The sequence below is a fragment of the Pygoscelis adeliae genome, unplaced genomic scaffold (genome assembly GCF_000699105.1).
Source record: "Pygoscelis adeliae isolate BGI_AS28 unplaced genomic scaffold, ASM69910v1 Scaffold436, whole genome shotgun sequence".
In the NCBI taxonomy this organism is placed as follows: Eukaryota; Metazoa; Chordata; class Aves; order Sphenisciformes; family Spheniscidae; genus Pygoscelis; species Pygoscelis adeliae.
Window position 1 is genome coordinate 333,849 of NW_008825051.1, and position 19,363 is coordinate 353,211.

Sequence of the window (19,363 nt, forward strand, 5' to 3'; positions counted from 1 at the left end):
GCTACGTGTGTTTGCATAGAGGCATTTAAGTTGGGCCCCCGATGAAGCCGTCTTACTGGCTGGAGTTCCTTTGTGCTGCTCTTCAGGCGCTCTCCTGCTGACCTGTGTTCCTTCTCCAGCCTCTGGGCATCTACTGCTGGCCCTGGCATCAAACTGGTAGTCTTTTAATCTTCTTCAAGATTAAATTTAAGACTACAGGTCTGTTTCTAACTGATCCATACAGTTCACTTCTAAACAATACAGAGGGTCCATGTTTATGAGCTTGACACATGAATTACCATATTTACCAATTTTTGGCCTAAATTCTGTGAGATGCAAGAAAGGATAGGATTTGATCATTGCTTCTGGCCTGTAACTCGTGCTAGTTTTATAAGACTGAAAATCTTACAGATTTGAAGACACTTATAGATTTATAAGTCATTTAAGGTGGCATGACATTTCTTGACATCCTCAAAAAGACTCTACTGAGTTACAATTTTCCTTCTTGCTTAATCTTGCCCTCATGATATGGGAATTTTACATGAAATCACCTGTTATCTCATTGGAAAATATTTAAACCCTCCTGACTACCCTATGTGTTCAATCTTCAACATAAACCTGAGAAATAAGTAAAGCTAGAAACTTCATACCTCACCTCTGTATAGTCCTAAGTGAAGAAAGTCAATTCAAACTCTAAGGAAATTGGTCAGACCGTGGGTTGATTTTTTTCTTCCACGTCATGCACATCTAAATTCAACACTGCAGCACATTATCTATGTTATAATTTTCTCTTTCGTTCCCCAACCCTTTGTTAAGAAGGCATTTGTTAAGCACTTCATCAATTAAGGCTTCCTGTATTAAGTATAACTCACACAAGTATTTGCACATTAAGGTTGCCACTGTTTAAAACACCTTGGTATAGATCCCTCAAGCAGATATGCTGCTGACTGTATTAAACAATCCACATTTAAAACAGACTGAGCAATGTTTGCTTCAGTTTCAACCACAGCTGCGCTTCTGGTGATTTATCAATAGCGAGCTGGCACCAAAATCTTTCAGCTGTGCCAAGGTACCTCACTGGAAACTTCACAAGCACTTTTTATTATTATTTTCTTCCTTTTTATACTCTTACTTTACCACTGGAAAAAATTTAAAAGTACCAACAGAAAAAAGGAAAACTGTAAAAGTCAGTTACTCAAGAGCCAGGCTATTAAAGAAGTTTCATTCTTACAACACAAACGTAAGACAAGTCATTAGACCAGGTCTGGAACACACTCGAGTCAGACAGCACTTAAGAGGTAGAAAACAAAGATGCATTGTTTCCTTCTGGAGGACTAAATGGTCTACAATTTCAGTATAAGAAAGGATTGATAGTTGACAACCCCAAAATTTTATCTGAACTACCTTTTTAATGCAATATGTACAGCAAGAGATAATATAAAGTCATTCAGATTACTAATAGAGAAGGCTGTGAGAAACATTGAAGACACTCAAGAGCAGTCAATAAACGATGAGCACAACGTTAAAATCATTGTTGACAAATGGGAGGTAGCGTACAGATGAAGGAGTGATTTTAGTCACTCAAATACTTTCCTTGGTCCTAAACCAGTTACAGCCCTTGAGGTAAAAACTTGAGCACTGCCGAGAACTGGGAAACCTCCTATCCAGCTCCAGCAACCACTCAGAATATGTAAAACATTACAGAGCAAAACCAGTCAGATTAAGTATTAAGATGCCACTTTATGAATCACTGGAATGCAGCTTTCCACTATTCCTACCTTGCATCAAAAATAAATGAGGAAGAATCAACAAAAAAAATGCTCAGGGAGGACACTATAAATACCAGAAGCCTGGCGAGCCTTCCATGGGAAGAGAGGGGATTGAGCAGATTGGTTCTGCATGCTTTAGAGCAGAAAAAATAAGATGAAAGAAGGGAGAGAGAGATCAGAGAAAGAAAAGTAATAAAAAGAAATACGAAGTGCACTCCTGAGCTCTTCCTCTCACTGCAGAAAGGCACCATACTTAAAATCGAGGACAGGACATACTGTTTGGTGGGTTGGTTTGCTTTTTAAAATCAAACCAACTGTGAACATGTGGAACTCCTTGCTACAAGATTCAATGAGGTCAAGGACACTAGAAGGATTTAAAAACAATTAAATATTTGCTTGAATAATAACAAAATCCTCCAGAGTTACATTAAAGCAGAATACCAAGAGCTTTTGTCCTTTCTTTTATGCAAATAGCTTATTACATCTCACTGCCTGGGGCTGTGGCAAGAGATTTCTGTACAGGCTGGACAGTCTTTGACCGTCCTCCCTGGCTGTTTTCCCCCACCCCCACCCCCAGTTTGCTTTGGCCATTGTCCCACACACGGTCCTGGACAAGGAAGACTGATTGTCTAGTTCAGAAATTCATGATCATTTCATAGTTGAAATCCTGGCCTCTAAAACAGAAATGGGAAATCCTCATTGATGGCACGGTCCCAAATTTCAGTGCCTGAATTCTAAACACTCGGTTCTCTGTTTTGGTTAGCCTTCATGCTACCTTTTGTGTTCAAAGATTTACTAACACTGCTAAGTTAATTTTAATTATTGTTATTATTCAGCTGTACTAGGAAGCTTTTTTTATATTCCTATTATATTTTCAATAATGCTTTTACAGAATATTTTTATTATTCCCTGATGCAGCTATTTTGCATACACTTTCCTGTTCCAGAAAACCTTCTGGATCTTGTGGTGTCAGACAAAATAAAAAGATGGGCATTTTACAGCAGTTTCACTCTATACTGATGTGGCATTTATTCAGCACTGGCAACACAGAAATAGAATAACCAGCCATTCCCACAGGGATGCAAAGCTGGAGCACAGATTGGCTGTATATTTTATAACTTCTCCACCTCAACTTTCAGACATGTTCAGCTAATGACCTCTGCATAGCTTTTCTTGGCAGAACTGTCACCAAAATGAAACAAAGCAACCCACATCCCTGCAAGGGAATTCTCATCTTTATTTTACTGATGGGGAGACCAGGATTTAGAGACCGAGAAATCCCGAGAGCCTGAAAAGCAAGATGGCACTAGAGCCAAGGGAGAACCACGGTGCACTCCGCTCCAGCCACTGGATAAACCATTAATTAATTTGAATTTGAGGTAGCACAAAAGCTGTAAACAAATGGGAAGAGAAATTATAAATGGAAAGGAAAGTGAATGATTCTTTTTTTGAATCCTACAGAACCACAGAATGAAGTGTGGTTACCTAATTGAGGACAGTTGCTGTTGAACAGTCACAGTGAATAAAAGTCCATCAATACAACTGGCACTCGGTCGTCACTCTGTATAGTGCTATGGGAAATAATGGGTTCAAGCCACCATATAAACTGCTGCTACTTCTTCCTATTTTACATTGCAATGCTCCAGTCTTTTCCCTCTCTGGCCAGGTTGTCAAAACTCATGCCCAGACCACTGGCCTCTGGGGAGGTACCGCAGCCACCCCCCCAGTGCTCCCAGGGGACTCGCGGCAGGGCAGAGTCCCGCACCCCTGGGCACACAGGCTGGTAGAGCGCTTCAGAGGAGAGAGCAGAAGCAAAGCAGCAGGAACAATGTGAAAATGCTCTTCCAAATACTGGCACCCGGGTTGTGCACAAAAAACAGAAGCCGTAAATGCAGAAAAGGAGCCACCTATACGCAGAACAGCACCAGGACGCTCCGGCCCCGGCGTGTATGCAGCTTATGCGTGTGCAATGCTGCAATGAATCGTTGCAACCATACAATTACTTGCTTGCGCAAGCACATTTTAGCACATCAGTATGGATTTCAAACCAAGGAATGATGACAGGGCTTTTAGTATGGTGCCAGCCCACAGTTTAGGAGCACCGCAGAGTGCCAGTTCTGCCACCGGTCTATTGGCTGACGTCAGGCGAGTTACTATATAACGTTGGACCTCAGTTTCCCCATTTGTAAAGGGCAAGGATGAAGTTGACCTGCCTAGAAAGGCACCTGAAAAACTATTCGAGAAACCACCACTTCTTTCTCTCCCCATCACTGTTTTAAAAGGCATTTTCACTTTACTCAGGTGTTTCAGCTTCTCAGAAAAGCAAGCAAGGAAGCAAATTAGCCCCAGAAGTTTTCTTGATGCTACGTGAATGAATTGCACTGTGGTTATGTCAATATATATCAGCTACCCTGTAACACAGAAAGGTTATTGGTAATCTTTACTGTCCGATAAAAAGGAAAAGAAAACATGGTATTTTTTGTTAAATTAATGTTTTGGGTCCTTGGTAAAGTTGCTCATGACTTGCAATAAAGTGCAACGTTCAGTTATAATAGTTATAAAACAATGTTAATATGTGCTGGGGTGAGTTTCACAAAAGTGATCTCTGTAGCTCATAAAAATGACACTCCAGTGTATTTTACCATCATAGCAAGAGAGGCTTATAAAACAGCTGTGGTGGAAAGTAAATAAAATATCAATGACTCATACAAGGGAACAGTTTCCCCACTGTGGAGACTTTGGGCACTGTATCACTTTTTATATTATACTGTATTAAGACAATTGCTTTGATCTCAACAATAAAGAAAGTTGGCCTAGCTCCTTTATTTTTGCTTAACCAAACTGAGATCTTTTGCAATAACTTTAGTGTGACTGCTCAGAAACAAGCCCAACAAAAATAACAAGTGCTGGCTGGGTCCTCTCTAGTCTTGGGTTACCTCAATGGCCAGCAACACCGAGGACTACTTCTGGGGCCCTTGTCCTGTGTCACCACCAGACTCTGCTTGCCATAAAACATATTGAACCAAGATCAGGAGATGCCTTGCCTTACCTGCTTTGAAGATCCACTCCAAGTATCCATTTAGTTCCCGTTCAATTTGCTGCTGCCTACGGAGTTTCAGGAAAGCTCGACGATTTTCTACCCTCTCTCGTTCTTTGGCAAATTCACTATGGAGAGAGAAGAATGAGAAAGCACGTGTCACAAGTGGTCAGGGAAAATATGCAGCCCTTCTTCCATCTTTCAGATTGTATTTAGGAAGCCAGTGAAGTTGATGACAGCAGTAGTGAGTGGAAACCACAGCACGCTACCTGTTGTCGTCCAATGAAATACTACTTTGATTGTAGCTCAGCTGTTTCTCTGCCTCTCTCATCCCGAAATAGGACTGCAAACTGCCATGTGCACCCACTTCTTTTGCTCTGGGGCCACACTATATCCATTACAACAAGATCTGATGCACAACCACATACACCTGTCCAGTCATGCAATACAAATTATTATCCCCAGCACTAAAAACTGTCCTTCATCCCTCCACACCACTCATCCCACAGCAGAACTTCCTCTATAAGCACAATATTATGTCACAGAGGCACCAGCAGTCTCTCTGTCTTGGAAGAGATCTACTCTTCCCTGTTAGCCTTTCTCTGAGTCGTCCCAGGCTTAAGCCGACTTCGACAAACACAAGTCAAATGAGAGCTACAAGCGAGGATGTATTTATTGATAGGACGAGAGGAAATGGCCTCAAGTTGCGCAAGGGGAAATTTAGATTGGATGTGAGGAAAAAGTTCTTTACTGAAAGAGTGGTTAAACATTGGAACAGGCTGCCCAGGGAAGTGGTTGAGTCACCATCCCTGGAGGTATTTAAAAGACATGTAGATGAGGCGCTTAGGGACATGGTTTAGTGGGCATGGTGGTGCTGGGTTGACGGTTGGACTCGATGATCTTAGAGGTCTCTTCCAACCTTAATGATTCTATGATTCTATGATGCGTACTCTGGGGTTAAGGTGAAATAGCCCAGGTGCTCTGAGTTGAGGGTAATAATGATCCTGCTATTTGCTAAAATCACATGGAAAGCAAGTAACTTGACATAAAATCATTAGCACAGGACTGTACAGAGGAGTCAGAAAGTAAGGTTCATTCAACCATTGTGAAAATCTTGTCCAAGTACATCCTACTGCCTAGTTTGAAACGATGCTGAGACAATAGTGCAGCCACAACCCCCAAGACACCCACTCTGGGTCTTTCCCCAAGCTAATTTGTATCACCTCTGGGAAGTTTCTGATGCCCCACCTGGAGATATAAGTGCCCATCTAGCATTTATGGAGCTCTAAACCAGGCTCTGCAACCCCTCTCTTTGAGCACACGCTAGAGTGACTCCCACAATAGCCTAATCTATATGGTTAAATCAGGCTTTTGTTCCTCGTGTATATCAGCAGCTCGCTCACTCGACATTTTGAAATCTTAACTTTCCTGTGTCCTTTAAATCTTCAGTTAACTGTTAATTGTTGCAAACCTTTAGTTAACCACTGTTCTTGACTAAAATCCCACCTAATCACCCGTTCATTACCCACACAAGCGCTTCAGAAGCCAGAAAGGAGGAGGAGATGGGAGGAAGGAGGAAGAATGGGGGAAAAGACTTGCAAGTGCCAGAGGCAGCTTTATATTCACAGTCTACACTTTACCTTTCAAAGCTAACACTTTTGCCTTGTTTGGCAGAACTGTCTGACCCATGGAGAAGGGACTGCAAGGAGAACTTGGCTCAGCACTGTGACGCACACAGGTACCAGCCACTGATGTGAGAGCTGCCATCAGCTGAGACATTATCTTGATTTTGGCAGCACATCCCAGTCTCCTGACTCCTCTCTCCTGTCCCCCACCTGACAGCACAGCCCATGACCCCATCCTTGAAATGGAGGAAGCAGAAACATCGCTCTGAACCGACAGCTCCTCCTTGGTATTCAGCACGTGTCTGCTGGGTTGTTCGGGATCCTGCATGTGTCATCTGGATAGTCGATTTTCTCCCTCTTCCTTTTAATGTTCTCATTTCTGGTTCAGTGCCTGCTGGTCAGGGCCATGGGCCTCCTCTCAGTTTTGATTTCTCTCTGGAGGGGGAGGAATGAGATCAGACAGCACAAGGTGACAACATGCATTTATAAACTGCCAAACGTGGAGGGGCTACGCTTCCTGCGTTACAGTCTCGTGTCACCACAGATTTCCCAGAGCTGGGCTGTGCCGGATGGGAGCAGGAGGCAACACCCAGTGGGGAGTTTCATCGAGGACCGCAGTGGGCAGGAAGGACAGCAGATGAGCCGTGGCACTGCTCCCTCGCTCCTCAGGAGCAGGCAAGGGAGAGCTTTCCTTGCAAAGCCTTTCATCCTCTGCCAGCTCCTATCTGGCCTAAGGAAAGTAAAAGCTACCTAGGACTTGTCCCTTTAATCTCAACTTTAAACACGTAAGAAAATGAAGGAGAAACTGTGCTAAATTGCAAACCTTCAGTAGTTTCTGTACAGCCATGCAGGCTTTTTGCAAGACACCATCGAGGACCATTGCCGAGGTTAAAGCCACCTGTGCCCTCCTGTTCCCTTGAGCCGGCATGTTTGGCACTGCCGTAGAAGTTGGGAAGGTAACTTCCAGGAGAAGACAGTACCTTGGGTCTCTGCTCATTGTCTGTCTTCTGAGTGCTACAGAGCTGTAAGCAAAATCATCCAGGATGAAGGCTGGAGGGCTTTGATGTATGGTCTTCCTGGTGAAGGAATGCATCACTTGCTCTTTCTCCTATCTCCAGGAGATAGGAGAGGTTTGATGGAGCTGGAACTTGTCAGAAGACTGTGCTTTTCTTTATGAAATGTATTAATAAAAGCATACATGTGTGTCTCTTCCATTATGCTCACCACCAATCAGGAACTGAAATGTTCCCCATTTGCAGCAAACTGGAAAACTCCCAGAAATTCTGTTCAAGAGCTTTTCAAAAACATTTCAGAATATATTCAAAGAAAAAGGGAAAAATTTCTATCCAAATGCCATATTTAATCTAAAAATATTTCAGCTGAAGTTTTCCTGCCAGTTCTAATTGAAAACACAGAAAGTCCCTTTGGAAGGTTTGGTAGCAGTAAATAAGTTTCCTCTTTTATTCAGCATAGTTTCTATTTATGCCACTGACTTGCAAAAATCTCCCAAATCACCAGAAAGGAAACCTGAGCAGGAAATATGCTGCCTCTTGCCCAGCTTTACCTCCAGGACTTTCTTCATAGCTGGTCCTCCCCAGTTTGGCCAATTCTGGAATGAGGAATATTGAGAGATGTTCACCCATTCTCATCCTTGGCTTTTGTCGACCACCATGTGCCCCAAAAGCCCCCCAAAATATTCACCTTTCAGCACCGTCCGAGGAGGCATTAACCGGAGGAAAGCTGAAAGGTCAGTACTCCTACACGCAGCACAGCAACACAAGCCACTGCTTTGGAGGAAGCCGAGCTCTGCCTGAGTAGATGACTACAATGCATTTTAGTTACAACATGGCAGTTGTGAATAACTGATTTTATAGAGACAGCAGGAACAAACAGAATTCAAAGGAAGGGCATTCATCATGGAAACCATATGCCATACCAGTCAAGCTCAAAGTGTCACATTTTTCTTCTCAAGAGTGGTTGGTGCTTAAAGTCACCAGGAAAATGGATGATTGTTGCTTATCATTTTGGTGGGTGGAAGAGTAAAATAAATCTCAGTGTAAATATGCACTGGAATAGCCACGTCAGGGAAATTCAAGAGCCCCCCCAGCCACAAAAGAGACAAGGTCCAACTCATAAGTAACCACCAGGGACAGTAAAAGATTATAAACCAATGAAATTTTTACAAGTACTTTATCCATGCTGGACTTAAATTAAAAATACTGTCACAGCAACCAAAAGGAAAAAAAAAAAAACCAGAACCAAACCACAACCTTCATCCCCTGAGTCTCTGATTAACTTCTCCATATGACAGCAGAGAGCTGAGATGGAGCATCATGTAATGCGCCTCCTGGTCTTGGGTTTCATGGCACACTCCCAGGGCCAGCAACAGCAAGCCTGCTGCAAGACTGATCACACCATTAAACCTCTGCAATTCAGGTTTTCCGCTTAGAAAGCAGACAGAAATGCTTCTCCCTCACAGGGAAAAGGCAGAGAGAGATGATATAGCATCACTGTCATTGCTACCACTAATAGTGCTCACGATAACAACACAGGTAATTAGCTCCTCATTCAGAACAATACCACTGAGCTACACGTGATCTCATGAAATCTCAGACCTTAAAATGGGAGAACAGCCTTCGTCTACTGAATCTAAAGCACTGTTCAGAGTGAGCAGAAAGAAGCACAGAACTCAGAAGGACTCAACCAAGGACTCCCAGAAAGCAGCTGTAAAGGACTTTTAGAATTTTAAGTCTAAAACAACAAAAAAACCCAATCAGTTTTAGGATTGACTTCAGCTCCGGCCCAAGTACGTCAAAGGAATGAGCAAAGTTGAGCCTGGATGGCACGTGACATCTAGGGACAGAGTCCTGACTGGAGAAATGTAGCCCTCAAGAATGGAGAGGAGCCAGATAATTGAAGTGGGTGAGCTGCTGGTGAAGGAACCAGCCAGGACTGCAGACGTTTGACTGAGTTACTCACAAGCCAAAATGAATTCTCCAGGTGGAGAAACAAAATTGGCCAAGACAGGAGGCTTAATTTGTAAGCTTTGTTGCTTGAATGTGGAGCAGTGCCCAAGAACAGACTTGATACTTGTCAGCAGCTTGTTAAGCAGCCCACGTCACTCAGGAGCAGTGAGGGACAGGCAGGTAGAAGATGGAAAACAGGAACCCTCTGGCTGCCTGACATGCAAGTCAGAGGAGCATCACTGTGGGAAATGTGCCAGAAGAGTGGCAGTGGCACAAAATCATGCGTGTTGAGCTACTCGGGGGTTGCCTGGTTGAGGAGAGGTGAAGTGTTAAAGATTCCTCTTGGTTTCAGTCCATCCTTTTACAATCAGCAAGGAAGGAACCTCAAAAGAAACGTTGTGCCAATTATCCACCCAACTTTCAGTAAGCCTTCAGCAAAAGCAACGCTGAGGTAGGAATTTCCATAAGAGGCTGTAAAGAGACCGCAGATATAAGAACATGCACTTGCAGGACCCCAGACATATGAACATGCTGGATGATAAAAGAGGTAAAATTAATGTAATACTATCTATATTTTTCAGTAAAACCAAGTCTCTTGTGCTCTTGGCAGGCTGCAACCGCAGCTCGGGGGCTGTACATCACTTAAGAGACCCTCCAGAGTGCCTTAGGGTAACTTCCCAGCACAGGGACCGCACACACCTCCAGGCCTCCCGGCATCCTGAGAGCATCCACATGCAAGCAGAAACACTTAATTACATTTTAAAGGTGGAAGTCCATTTCTTACCATTTATTTTGGTTAATCAACTGTGAGAAGGAAATAGAGAAAGAGCCTTCAGTTAATTTTTCCTTTCCCTCTCAGGTCTCTGTTTCTGATGCTGGGGTTTGCCTCCTCATCCTAATCCAACCAAATCCTGACTGCTTGGGTGAAGCCAGTTACAATAATGTGGTAGGCAGATTCATGCTGAGCCAACCCTCCTTCTGCTCCTGCCATTCTGTAGGTCCTGCAATACTTGTGTGATTGAGTTTGCTACCTCATACACACAGTCCCGCAAAACCCCTGCGGCTTGCTTCACTAGGGTCTGATCCGGTTAATACTCCTAACATTTAATTCACTAACCGCATCAGCATCCACGTGTTTATAGAAAAGCAGATTCTTGCTCCAGGGAAAGAATTTGTTCCGCAGGTTCATATCTCTGTCTTTTGTTTTCCTGGAGAAGAGTAAATCCTTTATAAGGGGAAGCCTGTGCTGGATACAATAAAAAAGCCCGACACCTTTATGACTGTAACTGTTTATACAACTAAGGACACAAAGCCTTGGCTGTGCTAAACATTTATTTTACCTTCTGCAAACCTGTTCTCTGAGAGACAGAGGCAGTGAGGGAGTCCTAGCAGAAAGAAAGAGAGAGAGCCCATGGAGAGTAAGCAGGAGCAAGATGGACAGCGGGGAGTGGAAAGAGAGAAAAGTAGATGCTCGGTGTCCTGGGTGCAGACGCAGGAAGAGCCTGGGGACCCGCTGAGCATCCTTATCCCTCCTGTGGGTGCAGTGGTGACTTAGGGCAGTGCAGAGGGAGGCAGGCAGGACACCAGATAGGAAGGGGGATATGTGAAGCACAACAGCAAACTTCAGGATCTGAGCAGAGGCAGCAGACACCATCTTCCCTCGATTCCTGAAGCGTTTTGCTTCAGCAGGGTGCACTGTCACTAGGGAACCGTCATCAACAGCAACACCAGTAACTCTTTGAACTCTCTTAGAGATTAAAGGACCCACTTCAGCCCACAACACGGCTCCAAGAGCCTGAAAGGGGCTGCCAGGGAGGCAACAGCAGGAGAACAGCAATCCTGCAGGGATGATGCCCTGCAGGCCAGCCACCTCAAAGGCACCGACCTTTGGTGTTTCTCACAAAAGCTCCTCTAGGAGAGGAGAGAAGGCAGCCACAGCAGGGGCTGAATTATTCACAGCAGCACACAGGAGGCAAGGGGTGAGGGGAAGGGATGGGGGAGAGGAGATAGAGCATCATTCCCTTCAGTGCACTAACCTGGGTGGTTGAGTTAGAAATATAAGTGGAGGGTAGAATCAAATTTGGCTTAGGAAAGAAAAATATGAAATAAATCCAGGAGTAAATAGACAGTAAATAGTGCAATTTCCAGCTGCCTGGACATGAGGTGTCATGGCCCATAGCTGGGAAGATGCAAACCCAAGAGGACATGGCTCAGCTGTGTCCATAGCCAGCACCTTGCACCCAGAAGGACTGCAAAAAAAATGAGAGGAGATCAGCAAGGACATCAGTTTCTTTACCATAGCATCAGATATCTTTACCACAGTAAGCCCCAGGAAGAATTCAGGATGAGCCAAGGTATGGTTATTCTCATTCACAGACAAAACCCTCAAGTGCAGAGAAACCTGCAGGCAAAACTAAAAATAATTCAATGCCTCTGACTTACTGATTTGAAAACATGACTAGAAATGCATGTAGAGTATTGTTAAATCATTGGTTTTAAATATCTCTAAAAATCAGGGCCAGGTCACCACTGAACACAGGCAGAATGTATTGACTAGAAAGCCCATCTGGAACAAGAAGGAAAAGCACGGAAATGCACCTCATTTGGGCAAGAAGAAAATCTGAAGGAGGTGAAAGAAAGCACATCCCGGGGGCACAGAGAGATCACACTGAAAAGTGCTGGAATTGAGATGAAACCAAGCAACTGATTCACCTGGAAAACCATCAGTAAGAATTTCTTTATGCTGGTGACATCTGGTATCTCTAAGATACTATTTTCCTGCCCATAAAGGTGGTTTGCTGAGAAGTCAGAGTTTTGAACCTTGTTATTAAACAAGGAAAACCCAGAGGAGGACTGAGATTTCTTAGTGCTGAAGATGACAAAGCTCTGTGGCTCATCATCCACCCCAGGTTGTCCCATCAGCTGCACGAAATCCCAAAGACAGACAGTGTTACATGTTTCTCTCTCACCTGGAGCTATAGCCGGCCAAGATCACACTGGCCATGGTCTGAGGGGGCATGTCCATCTCTCCCAGACTGAGCCCAAACATACAGACCCAGCTGGCTGAGCTACTTAACCCATTCTAATATCCACTGCTTAGGAGTAAGGACTGGCTCAATCAATCCTGCACAGCTAGAGCTGTTTCTGCTTCTTCCTCATTGCTCTAAAGAGGGGGAAAAAATAGCTCTCCTCAACTAGCTGATAAAGGATGAAAGTATCACTTGGGAGATTGATCTCTCAGCACCGAGCCAGGCTTCACAGTCACTTTTATCACCGAACATAGCAGGAAGACGCTTCAAATGCAAGCCAGATATGGGATACATCTTGTATTTCTAGAAAGAGAAGAGGAACAGTACAGAGGTGAAGCCTTCAATGCATCTTCCTTCCTTTTGTCTTTACATTCAGCTTGTGCCGATTTGACTTTGATTCCACCTAATCCGATTCGAAATGCTGCGAGTGCCACAGCTGGGCAAACCTGGCTCGAAGGAGGCAACAACAAAGAGAGAAAAAAATAATTAAAAAGCACCATTTATCTCATAGCATCAGCCTACTGCAATTGCTGGATGAACCTCTGGCTCTGTTCATCAAGTCGCCACCCCAGAGTCAAAGCAGAGGCCCCAGGAAATTCAAATTTAGGTCTCCTATGTATCATTCCTATATTACAGGCTTTAATTTCCATTGCGGCTTAACAGAAGGGCAAATAAAGGTAGTCCAGCTCTCCTATACTAACCAAAAACACGAAAGGATCAAAGGATTCACAGCTGATAGGACATTTAGCTTGGTGAGACGAAGCTCACGTGGAAAGTCATTGCTCCCTGACCCCTTCTGCAAGAAACACACATGCTTCTCCCACCTTTCTTGTTTGCAATGATGGCTTTGTTAAAAAGGTTGATGAGCAAGGAACAACAGGAAAGAAAATTTTTTTTTGCCCTGTCTTTCCCCTCTTTTTTAAGCACAGTCTGAGGAAAGACTAAAAGAAAATGAGAAAGCAAGCAGAATCTCATTTCTTTTCATGATGCAGCTTTTCTGCTGCAAATAATTAACACCAGCCAAAGTCAGATCACAGCAGGTAACAGTGAACTTGGAACAAATTTGCAGGGAACAAATTTGCAGGGAAAATGAATGATTGTCTCTGTAATGAGGGAGAAGGAGGACAGAAGAACTCTTTGCCATTATGACAAATTAATCAGCCTGATTCTTCTCCAGCCTCTGCACGTCTTGCAGGCTGAAGTTTTATGATCTCAATCTGGCAAAAATCCTCAGGATGGGAAAACACGTCATGAAACTCAGCAGAGCAAGTCACGGAGACAGCTGGTTCAGCGAGGTCTGGATGGGGCTGTGCTTCCTCCCAGGGAGCTGCTCTAACAGAACAAAAGCCTCAGTGACCCAAGGTACAACGGTCAGAAACAGAAAGAGATATCCCCTAGGGATACTCAAGCACACGACAGGGAGAGTGTTTAATGGGACTCTGCCCAGAGAGCATCACCCCACGCTGCAGACTGCTCAAAACAGGGTGCAGCAGTGAAGAATTAAAGCGCCGTTTACCCTGACCCTTGTTCACCTGCAAGGTGCCAGCACGGTCTGTAGCTGTATTCCTTGCCAGGCTCCTACTGTCACAAAGATGCTGCATCCATTCAAAATGTCTCCCTGCAGTTCTTACACCAGGTGGTCTCATATAAGAAGAGGCAGGTGTTGCACATCTCAGGACAGAGCAGGTCTGGACCATGTTATGGTAATATTTAAGCAGGGAAGATGCAAATTGGCCACTGCAGTGCCTCTCCACACTTGGTTATTGCGGCCAGATGAGTAAACCTCAGGAAAGATCATTACTCTTTACTGGCTGGTCTGGAAATACCTCAGGCTCCACCATAAATATTTGAGGAGATGACAAGCAGCATTTTTCACACTCAAGAGACACAGACTCTCAGTATTCAAATGCATCATTCACAGTGCACTGCCCTCTCTGGCCAGCACTCCTGCTGTCTCGCCACCCTCACCACTCCCCACCGCTGCATGAAACAGTGCCAAAAAGCACTTAGACTTGAAATAAGTTAAATCATCTTCCTCACAGCATCCCATGATAACGTTTATCCTCTTTGCATTGTGTAATCCAAAGCATCAAAACAGTCACAAATGTATTGTACAGAATCATCCAGCTCATTACCAGGCAAAATTAATACCCAACTCAAGACCCAAGCAGTAGAAAAATCCATAATCGCACCAGCCCATGGAAGAAAGCTGCTAGCTGGGCTGAGAGAGGGCTGAGGACTGGGAGGGGAACAGCAGCAGGATGAGAAAAACAGCATTGGAAATCACTGCTAAGGGATGGAACACCAAGAAGCTAAGGTGTATATGGAGATGGGTTCCCATCTCTTGGTGGCAACAGCTGCCAAAGCAGGATGGCAGAGGGCTGCAGCCTGCTAGCAAGAAAACAGTACAAAGGCAGAAAAAGAGTGAGCACTGGTCAGGACTTCTCAATTCAATGGGGGGTATTTTTTCCCTTCTCACTGTAAACTGCAGAACCATGTGCAGAGTTCAGTAAAAAAATTATCAGGATCATCGTAGGGCATTTTCTGGTCAGAACCGAAGCCAAAGCCCATGACATCCCAAGCAGCAAACAACCCTGTGTTTAGGGAAAACTGAAAGGCATCTGAGGTCAACCCTTCTTGGCATAACTTGGAGCCAGAACATTCCCATGGTGCCACTAGAGGCAGCCGAGCTCTTTTTCTATGGAAAGGTTGTATTCCCTGTGATGGACGCCTTTATTGCTACCTAAGTCACAAAGAGTTTACAAATAATCTAGTAAGTAAGAATAACCACCCACCCCAGTCAACGCAAAAAGGTGTTTCAAGATAAATATATTATGGATACAAATTCCTAAACATTTTCACTACTGTTGCTGTTCCACTCTGCACTAGAAACATTACCAAATGCTACCCCAATTTCTGGGAACCAGGGTGCCCCAGCTTTCTGGAACAAGGTTAGCATGGTTAGAATGGCTTCTCATGGTTAAAACAGAGAAATAAAGTCAAGGGCACCTCTCTAGTATGAACAAAACCTGGTTTGTCCTTTCGGTGGGTGGATGCTCTCCTTTTTTTTTTTTTTTTTTTTTTTTTTACATTTCTCTTTTCCCTTTTTTTGTATCTGTGACTGGGGAGGTACGAGGCTTGGGCAGTCACCCCAACATGCTTCCCAGCACATGGATGGGCAGAACACACCCTGCATCTGCCCATCTTGATCAAGTGGGCAGACCTCCTCAGTTCATGTGAAGAAGCAAATGAGCCTACTGAACGTCTTAATGCTGTCAAAGGGGAGAGAAATCTCTCCTCCTGCTTCCGCTCTCCTGGCCCTATACAGCCCTGATCTTCTCTTGAATCAGCTATGGTAGTCAATAAAAGCCCCTCCAGAAGAAAATAACCTCTGTTTTTCTGTTCTATTGGTTTCTGCAGGGCTGTTGAGTTTTACCAGCTCACAGAGGGATCAAGCACCAGAGAGGGAAAACAGAAAGCAGGGAGAATACATAGCGAGGAGTAGAGAGGAAAATCCCCAACAAGGGACACAAACCCGCATTACCACGACTCCACAGCAAACAGGATGCTGTGTTCCTGCTGGAGAGCCCCGTATCTTCTGTAAACAAGCAAAGGCAGCTCCTGGATTTTAGGAGCTGTTTCAATTGCAGTTCACTTGTGTACCTATGACCACTGCAGCACTCCAGGAAAACTCCAAATCCTACCATATTCACAGCTAGAGAACAGCACGGTCTGTCTTTGCTTATGATGTGCAACCTGGCAAGGGGGAGCTGCTACCAATTTCCCCAGTCAGAGACCCACCTTTAGCACTGTGGTGAGCAGGTATGGCACAGCATCCGCTGCAACATGCATCTTTCGTAAAGACATAGGAGAGCCCAACATCCGTATTGCACCATCAGAAATAAGATGTTTGCAATAACTCCACATCCCGTGTCCTAGGATCATTGGGGAAATCTGGATATTCAGTAGCACAAGCAGAGCCGAGCTCTGCAGGCAGTCTGGCCCCCAGTGCTTGCATCAGGGAAGGGAAAGGAACAGAAGGCAGAGCGTGCCATTTGGGGAGGGTATTTAAATATTAACCGATTACAAGAGCACTAGCAGTGCTTTGATCAGCACACATGAGGAGGACACACTGTACAGCAGGCAGAGTCTCATTTAGTCTGAATTACGGAGTCAACATGCTTTTAATTACATCTTTAGCCGGCTACTCAGAAGTTTTTGTTATATCAACTGTGGCCCAAGATTGTGGGTTATTTTTATACCAAGTTTTTACCAACACTTACAGATTTCCACATCTCCCTGTCACTTCTCTGCCTTTGCTTTTATTATAATTCCAGAAGAACCAGCAGAGGGGAAAGGTTGTTTGCTCTTTATTTTAAAAAAGGTATCATCTCTTCCATAGCATTTGCAATGCAAATGCTTCCACATTTTGCTAGCGGATGAGACTCAGGATCCTAACCGGGTCAATCTATCTACACCGCTCAAACAGATAAACCCAGGAGCTAAGCCCACTCATATTAAGTATCTGCCCAGTGTTGACATGGGTTCAAAAATAACTACAGAAAGGCAGAAAATTCCATTAAGAGTTATGGCAAAACTCTGTATAATGTAGTGTCAGTAGGAAGCTCAATAACTTGTTGTCATTTCAGATTACTTATATTGCCATAATCTGTGATAGTGTCTGCATACCTACGTCAAAAATTTGTAGCTTCCTTATTGCCCGCTGAGGAACACAAATATGTGAGAGGAAATAGCTCAAAATTAACAGCAACAAAAACTACTCAGGTAAAAGCTTTTTCTGTGGCTTTGCAAGGTACAGACAGTGGCATGCTCAAGCTTAACCCCCTAATGCTGATGATGTATATGGCAAAGTATTGGAAAATAAAATACAACCTGATCAGCATGGTTTCTGTGGAAGAGGACAGTAATGAAGATTACACACGAGCCTAGGAAACCAGTGACCTAACCTCAGCTTTGCACAATTGTTTCCTGGGGGCATTACATCCCCTCTTTCTACCCCACTGTTCCCTCTCTGTAATGTGTGAAGAAGGAGAGCAGAGCACTGCAACACCCTCAGTATACAGCATGGCTCATGAAAATGAGAAGCAGGTGAACAATTGCTAAGTTAACCCTGTTCATGGGCTATTTGTAGAACCACTAACCCTAAATCAATTTTGGTTTATTGAAACAGGAATGTGGGATGCTGCCAAAAGTCTCCATTGCAGGAGCCGCTAGCTGACACTGTCACTGGGACAGTGACAGACATGGATGGCATAATGTCCTCGAGTGAAATTGTACCCTATGGAAGTCAACATGCACTTGGCAATGACCCTTTTTCTCCATGAGGAAACCCATGCAAAGAATAACCTCCAGCAGAAATTTCTTTTTCTTTCTACAGTGCTTTCGGGGCTTTTGGCTAGAGAACATAATGGCAACAGTCTCTGCCTTCAGAGGGTCTTTCCATCTTTCTGGTGCCTTCTCATCACCAGTCCATTCAGATATACCCAGTTTCCTTCGTTGCTCAATAGCTGCAAGCCCACCAGCAGCCTGCTGAGCAGTGTGGTCAACACCTGTGCTATGATGTTTATTCTCTTCAGCCTCTCCCCAGGAATTATTCCAGCCAAGGACATCAAACCACTATGCAAAATACAATTTAAAAGCTTCCCTCTGTGAAGAAGACATTATCATCCTTACCACTAACAAAGGGAAACCTGATGCACAGGGCTGCATTTTGAACAGAAGACACGCATTTATATAATATTCATATTTTGCCCCAAGCAACAAGAGGTTTTCAGGAGAGCCAGACAGAGGTCTCCATCTTTTGGTCACCAAACACGTTTGAATCCAGCACAAAGGAACAGGAGCCTGCAAGCTCCCGAGTTTTGTTTTAAATGGCAAGTATCATTTCAGCAAGCGTGGGCTGACCCCACTGTGGAACGAGGAAGATGAACTACCTAATGAACCACGCTCAGCCCTGGCTCTGGTGCTCGCTTTAAATCACACATCAGACAAGTATGGTCACGAAGCTCTCCTTTACAAAGCCTCTGGTACCACAGGATGTCCGATGAATGGCTTTGATCGGTTATTGATCATGACCATTATTCCTGGACTGAAGGAACAGCAAGGTGCAGAACATAGCCTTCCTCCTGACCCTCTCTTGTAGCAGCACATCTCCCAGTTCTCAAACAAAACTGCACTGCTGCCTCCCTGCTCCTGCCCCCAGCATGTGCTTTGAGGCAAGGATCCTTAGCAAAATAATAAAATTGAGCATGAATCTGTTCTTTGGAAAATATTTTTCTTTCTCTAGTAACTTAAAGAGAAAGAGCAAAGGTGCAGCACTGAAGGGCTTCTACCACTCAGCAGCATTAACTCTTCTCTCTTCCTGTGCTGCCAAGAGCCAGAAATAAATCTAGATCTTTATAGATTTATATAATCTAGATCACCTGGATGGGCTAAGAAGAAACTGCGTGCAAATGAGGTGCCAAAGTCTAAGTGCTTGCAAACCATTAAGATGAGTCAGGTTGTTAATTCCAGTTCAAATTTCCACACGCTGGGGACGTTCCAGCTAGGCTTCAAACTTGGCAGCTTGATCTCTACAATGGCCCAAACCCAAAACTCATATGCAACAAACACCAAATCCTTGGCTGACCCCTGGGGTTTGAACATCAAGAGACCAGCGTGACCCCAAAATCCAGACATTGGCTTAAACAGCTAGAGATCAAAACAAAACAAAAGAAAAAAAAAAGAAAACAAAACCCAAAAACACCACCACCAAAAAAGAACCCCAAACAACAAAACAAAAGAAAACCCTGAGATCTTTTAATTGCCTTTTGTTTAAGCTTCCCATTTCTCCATGCTGCACAGTTACACCAAATACATTATGAACACTTCCATGTCCAGCTCCAGCACTGAAGTATTTATACTGGCATCAGTGAGTTCCTGATGGGTTTTCAAGACG

The 19,363-nt window shown here is 44.1% G+C and overlaps 1 protein-coding gene across 1 annotated transcript in view; it reads right to left on the reverse strand.

The window, feature by feature from the left end:
• The window catches only part of CACNA1B (calcium channel, voltage-dependent, N type, alpha 1B subunit), a 306,403-nt gene that overhangs the window by 146,393 nt on the left and 140,647 nt on the right, over positions 1-19,363 (reverse strand). Inside the window, 1 exon segment of the mRNA XM_009326378.1 lies at positions 4,798-4,913. Within this exon segment, the coding sequence (XP_009324653.1) occupies positions 4,798-4,913 (116 nt within the window).